Raw genomic sequence first — 6,522 nt, 5'->3', positions numbered from 1 at the left:
TAGAAAACCACACACCGTCCTCCTAATGGTCCCTTTGATTTTGTGCTTGTGGAAAGTAACAGCCAAAGAGAGAAATGTGAACAGTAACATGTATATTTCAGTTGTAGTCTGAGTCAAGGGGCCATGCGCCCAATCCTCTTCCTTATCCTTCAGCCCTCGGCAGACCCTGACCTCTCAATTGCACAATTCAGAGCTCGGCACTCAGCAGGCACTCAATAACTGTCTGTGCCAAGTGAAAACAATTTGCTGGGGCAAGTAGGAGTCAATCTTGCATCCCTCCCTGCCTTTTTTCCTCCCCGTCCAACCTTTGGGGCTCTGGTTTCCTGCAAGCAGTGAATTATTCATGTCTGCTCAGAGATATCACCTTGGCCCTTCCTAGGTTGCCAACAGGGTGGAACAGGGAGGTGGCTTTGTTCAGAGTCCGTAAATAGGAGGAGCGACCTTCTTGTTCAAACAGCACTTACAGGTAGGTGGCTGTTTTTGCTAAGTCATCCTGGGGATGCTCAAAGTCCCATTGTGAGATCCTTCCTGGCTCCTCCTTCCTCCCCACCCCTTTAATAGACCCTTAAGTGGGCTCACACTGCTCTGCCACTCACTCTGCACTCGCACCATGGCTTACGTTGCCAAGTCCTTCTACGACCTCAGTGCTATCAGCCTGGATGGGGAGAAGGTAGATTTCAATACATTCCGAGGCAGGGCAGTGCTGATTGAGAATGTGGCCTCGCTCTGAGGCACAACCACCCGGGACTTCACCCAACTCAACGAGCTGCAATGCCGCTTTCCCAGGCGCCTGGTGGTTCTTGGCTTCCCTTGCAACCAATTTGGACATCAGGTGAGACGTCCCTGGTACTGTACCCGAGGAGTTGGGTTGCTGCAGCTCCAGTGGGCTAAAGAGAGGGGGAGGACGACTGTGTGTTGGAGTGTCTTGAATCATGGGGTATGTTTTGTTAATCTAGGTCTTTAGGTGCATGCGAATACCAGGGGGAAGTCAGTATGATTCTGTCTGTGACAGAACACCAAACATATGGGTTTTTATGGTTTCTTGTCTTCCCACTACACTCCACGAGGGCTGGAACCCGGTCTGTTTTTCTCTCCATTGTGTCCTCAGTGCCTGGGTATAGAAGGCACTCATTAAATGTTTGTTGAATGAATGACTGGAGGAAATAGAAGATCAAGAATCAAACTAGGATTGAATTGACTCCGGAGACCTTCATTTTCACTAGATTTGATTCTGCTACCTAATAGCTCTGTGCCCCAGGAGGAGTCACTCAATTTTTCGGTTTGGTTTCCTCTTCTATGAACTAGGGATAATACCACTTATCTGATAGGATTATTGTGAGGTTGTGGGGATAAGAGCTACAAAAGTAACTTTTAAAGTATAGAGTAATATGCAAATGTAAGCAACTTTACTATTTAGATGGAAAGGTTTTGTTTCTTTGTTTAAAATCAGCCAAGTGGAGAGTGAATTTGGGGGAAGGCAAAAGGGTTTGCAAAGTGTACGTGTCTCCTCTAGGCCTCACACGTGCCTCTCTGTCTCTGATTAATGGGTCAAGTTGTTATAGATCTTCAGCCCGCACACCTCAAGTTATCTTTTAGGGATTCGTATATTTTCACTTAGGATTTTTTTGTGTGTGTGTGGTACACGGGCCTCTCACTGTTGTGGCCTCTCCCGCTGCGGAGCACAGGCTCCGGACGCACAGGCTCAGCGGCCATGGCTCACAGGCCCAGCCGCTCCACGGCATGTGGGATCTTCCCGGACTGGGGCACGAACCCGTGTCCCCTGCATCGGCAGGCGGACTCTCAACCACTGCGCCACCAGGGAAGCCCTCACTTAGGATTTTAATAGCACAAGCAGGCAGAATGTCCTCCAATTATAATCCCTTGGGTTCAATTCACAGTGGCATGAAGGCAAGGAAGAGATTATCAGAGATATAGGCAGGAAGGCTGAAATGTCATTGGCTGTGACAAACCTGAGCCCAAACCATGAGTGCTCTCACTGTTCCTTCCCTGCCTCAGTTCTGTTTCTAGGCTTGGCCAGGGCAAGAGAGACAGAAAAGGTAAAACCTCTTCAGAGGTGTCTCTCTGGCCCTAGAGATGCCTCCTTCCATCACTTCAGGCCAGCCAGTTACTGGAGGGAATCCGTAAGCTACCAGTAGCCAGCAGGCCTTTTGCATAAGGAGATAAGATGTCTAATAGCCATCAACTCTGGGCTCAAGATGTCATGATGGCCTGGAACTGACTGTACTAATTGGTTCTAGTAGGTCAGAGGCAGGAACTTCTTCCCCTGAGGGAGATATATGACTCTTAGACTTGGCGGATGGGGATGGAAAATAAGGGTTTCCATGGGTCTTTGCGAGCTGTCAGGGGTGGGGAATGCTAAGTAGGGATAGGACAGTGCTGGCAGCGGGGAGGAAAGACAGGCAACAGGTTGAGATCTAAAGCATCCTAGCTGAGTACAGCAAGTGAGCGTGAGGTGCAGGAAGCTAAGTGAAAGGAACGATAATTACACATTCACAACTTTTGGTCCTTAAGCACTTATTTCCTTAACATCCCCTTCCCCTGGCCCATTCCAGAACACTAAACCTTCAATCCTATTTAATTCATGCCTGTTGGTCATGAAGTAATTCCGTTTACAGTACGTTCATTGTTGTCTCTAACCTACTTTGCCTTTATGGCACCTGAAAACTAGTCATCCTTGGATGGGGTTTTCCTTCATCAAAGCTTCCTCCTACTTGTACTTCAGATCTAGGACAAGATGAAAGGAAGAAGCTATAAATCCCATTCTTCTAGACCTCAATTTCACCTTTCATTTGAGGAGCTGAGTAGGGCAGAGGCCAAGGCTAGATTCAACACTCAGAGGTAATTAGAAGAAAGACAGGCAAGGCCAGGGCAAAAGGAAAGGGAAGGTGGTGGCAGGGTGTGTGTGTGTGTAGGCATGTATGTGTGGGTGCGTAAGTGGAAGGAGGGTTCTAGGCAATATGACCTGAGCCTCCTTTCCCTTTCTTTCTACTGCCCAGAACTCAAGGTTCCTTGAAGCTTCAGACAGATACCCTAATCACAGAGAGAGAAGTGACAGCTCAAAAGCGCTATATCTTTCAGTACAAGAACAGCCAAGCTAGGGTCTGTGAGAACTTTCAGAAGTGGCCTAGCAAACCATCAGACAATAGCTGTGAAAGGGAAAACTCCGAGTCAAGAGTAGGGCAAAGCGAATGAAGAAGGAAAGAGAAGGAACGGGGTGGGGGGGGTGGGGGTGGGGAGTACATAATAGAAAGAATGATCCTGGGGAGTACAGGAGGGTGACTTTGTAGATCCTTCGTAGATCCTTCATCTCTTGCGTTTCCCAAGCTCTTTGTCTCTTTCCTCCCCCAGGAGAACTGTCAGAATGAGGAGATCCTGAACAGCCTCAAGTACGTCCGCCCTGGGGGTGGATTCCAGCCCACCTTTACTCTTCTCCAAAAGTGTGATGTGAATGGTCAGAATGAGCATCCTGTCTTCACCTACCTGAAGGATAAGCTCCCCTACCCTTACGACGACCCGTTTTCCCTCATGACCGATCCCAAGTTCATCATTTGGAGCCCTGTGCACCGCTCAGACGTGTCTTGGAACTTCGAGAAGTTCCTCGTCGGGCCAGAGGGGGAGCCCTTCCGACGCTACAGCCGCACCTTCCCGACCGTCAACATCGAGCCAGACATCAAGCGCCTCCTCAAAGTTGCCATATAAACACCAGCAGATCTCCTACTTCCTCCTGCCCCTGAGTGTCTTTCCTGAGCATTCAGTGTGCCCTCAGGAGACCCTGCTGGGCCCAGGCTTTCCCTTCAGATCAGTCCCCTTCATTGAAGAGCCTTGCCTTTCTGGTCTGCCTGTTTCCTTTCCTTCCCCCCAAACTTCTGGTTGGTGATCCAACCTGGGGCTCCAAGACGGGTGGGCTCTGAGCCTTCACAGAATGATGGCCCCTTCCTAAATCTGTATGGGAGGTGTCAGAGAAGTGTGAGGGTCCGGAGCCAGCCTGCTGGCTGAGTCCAATAAAGGGCGGGTGTGGAAACGGCCAGGCTCTCTGTGTCTCTTCCTTGACGGAGGTGGGAGGGACGGTATAAAACCGCAGGTGGGACTGAGGAGCTGGAGGCACACAAAGGCTGAGGAGAGGGAGGCTCCGATCAAGGGGACACTCCAATTACTGTCTGGAAAGCAGGCTCAGGTCAAGGTCTGGGTGGCAGGCGGAGTTTCGGGAAATGTGAATTGTATTATTACTTTATGGCTCTTCTTCAGAACTGGGGAAAGGAGGTGATAAGGAGAAGAAAGGGGAAGAAAATGGAGGAAGCACTGCGAAGTTAGTTAGAGGATTCCAGTCAGGAAGATGTCACTCTCACTGTGGGTACTGGGCTGACTAAATGTTACCTGCACCTTGAGAAGTTGAACTTAGTCCACTTTAATGACAACAAAGGCGTGGAGGGTACAGTTGCTGGGAACACAAAGAGCACTTTACCCACTTCCTGATCACCTTGTGGAGTAATGTTTGTTTTGGATCCTTTGTTAGATTGACTCTCCCTCCTTTTTAAAGTTCACATTCCACCCTTGTCTTTCTCACACTCACAAATTCACAAATGCAGGAACAAGACAGACAAGTTTAGGCATAAATGACTGGTTTCACTTCTTTTTCCATGAGGGTGGGGATGTGAGAGGGCCTCCCTTCAGACCGTCAGACTGTTTATAACCCGCCAACACGATAGCTGTTCTGTGAGAACAGAGTTCTGCCGAATGGCTTTGAAGGACGGTGCCCCAGATTCCTCACCTAGTACAGGCATACTCAAAAGCACCACCAAGACAAGGTCCTATCATGCTCTAGAAAAGACACCAGCTGACAGACCACTGCCCTCTCACTTTGTCCCACAAACCTCTTCCTGGAAACTTCTCATTTTGCCCTTCTTTCTTTGATCACTAGATGGAATATTTTACGTCTCTTCATTGAAGCCCTGAAGGGACAGTTCTCCGAACTGGACACAGCTTGAGAACCCCAATGCTGAGGGGAAAATGCTGAGGGATGTTCCCCGTAACTGTTTTCCAAGCACTTGCATCCTTTGAGAAGTAAATGTGGAATAGAGGTTAAGGGTCCCTACTGTCTGACCTTCTACTAAAGCTATGTCATCAGTGGTGCTTTATTTCAAAACAGTAACCTGAGTGGTATAGTGGGAATCCCCTGGCAACCTTCTGCAGACTTTCTGCTAAATTAAGGCCATCCTTAATTTGACTCTTGAGAACTCAAGCCCTTCAAGATTCCTACTGTCAGAGCCAAGAGCTGGGGTATGGGTTTGTGGGCAGGACCAAGCACTGATTTTAGAGCAGTAACTGCAGAGACAAACTGCTTCCCTGAAGAAATAAAATCAGAATTCATGTGCGAGACTAGCATGATTTGTTCATCGTCTTCAGAGTGCTATTGCCTGTTATGTTGTCTAACAGCAGTGCCAGCTACCCTGAATGCTGGTATTATGGCACAGGCAACTTAGGGCCTGATGTGCCAGAACAATGTGTTGGGTCTTCCCCATGAGGCTCAAGTTGAGGGACTTATTTAGAGACTCCCAAAGGAATGGGAATTACAGTATAAGTGATTCTGCAGAGAGAGTCAGAAAGGGCCTTAATGCTAGGAAGAGGGCTCCTCACTTGGTCAGGGAAATGCTGTTTGCTTCAGAAATGAGAAATTGTTTCCTTTTCTTTATTCCTCTTCTTGTTGGTCCCCTTTACATCCTCAGAAGTACCAGCTTATGGTCATAAACAGACACGGCAAAGCTTAATATAATCACCCACCTTCCTAGATAAACATAATCTTTTAATCAAATTTCCCTAGGGGCACTCAGGAAGTAAGGAGAAGTCCCATAAACAAGCCTTCCCAGAAGTGCTGAGATAATGCTACTCGATTTAGAGGAGGGAGAGAGGGAATCATTCCTCTGAGGGCTCTTACAAAAAATATGGCTTGGAATAAGTGATTTAGGGGGCCAAGATACATAGACTGAAACTGGTGATTATCTCCATGACTATGTTCCCACCGTTGCATCTCCTTAGTTTAGGGAACACTGAGCCAAACCCTTATTGGTGATTTCAAATCTGGTGATTTCTTATCACAACCACCATCCAAATTACCACATACTATACTCCCACACTGCATTAAGTACTTTCTATATGCTAGGTTATTTAATCCTCATGCTGACCCTGAGGAATTTTCATCTCTATTTAAAGAGAACGTAACTGAGCAAGACACTTTTCAAGGACAAAGGGCTAGTGAGGGGCAGAGTTGAAAGTTGAACCCAGGTCAGTCTGACTCCAAAGCTTCTACTATTAACCACAGCACAATAGTGCTTCCTTCTGTCTCAGAGTTTCTGCATTAAGACTGCTGACAGCTGCCTGTCCACAGCACTGTATGACCTAATGACACTTTCACTTACATTATATCGTTTGATTTTAAAACTCCGTGAAGGAGGCATGATTATGTCTGTTTTTCCACTGAAGAAACCAAGGTACTGATAGAATGAC

At 47.7% G+C, this 6,522-nt stretch overlaps 1 protein-coding gene across 1 annotated transcript; it reads left to right on the top strand.

The window, feature by feature from the left end:
* The first annotated feature begins 482 nt into the window (after positions 1–482).
* GPX2 (glutathione peroxidase 2) lies at positions 483–3,969 on the top strand. Its single transcript, XM_082617953.1, has 2 exons — positions 483–832; positions 3,370–3,969. The coding sequence occupies exons 1-2, from the start codon at positions 611–613 to the stop codon at positions 3,718–3,720; spliced, it is 573 nt and encodes a 190-aa protein (XP_082474079.1). The 5' UTR covers positions 483–610; the 3' UTR covers positions 3,721–3,969.
* Positions 3,970–6,522: the final 2,553 nt, after the last annotated feature.

The sequence above is a fragment of the Mesoplodon mirus genome, assembly GCF_964341445.2.
Source record: "Mesoplodon mirus genome assembly, chromosome: 4".
Lineage (NCBI taxonomy): Eukaryota > Metazoa > Chordata > Mammalia > Artiodactyla > Ziphiidae > Mesoplodon > Mesoplodon mirus.
Note: the sequence above shows the minus strand (reverse complement) of the source record. Positions and strands in the feature narration are given on the sequence as shown.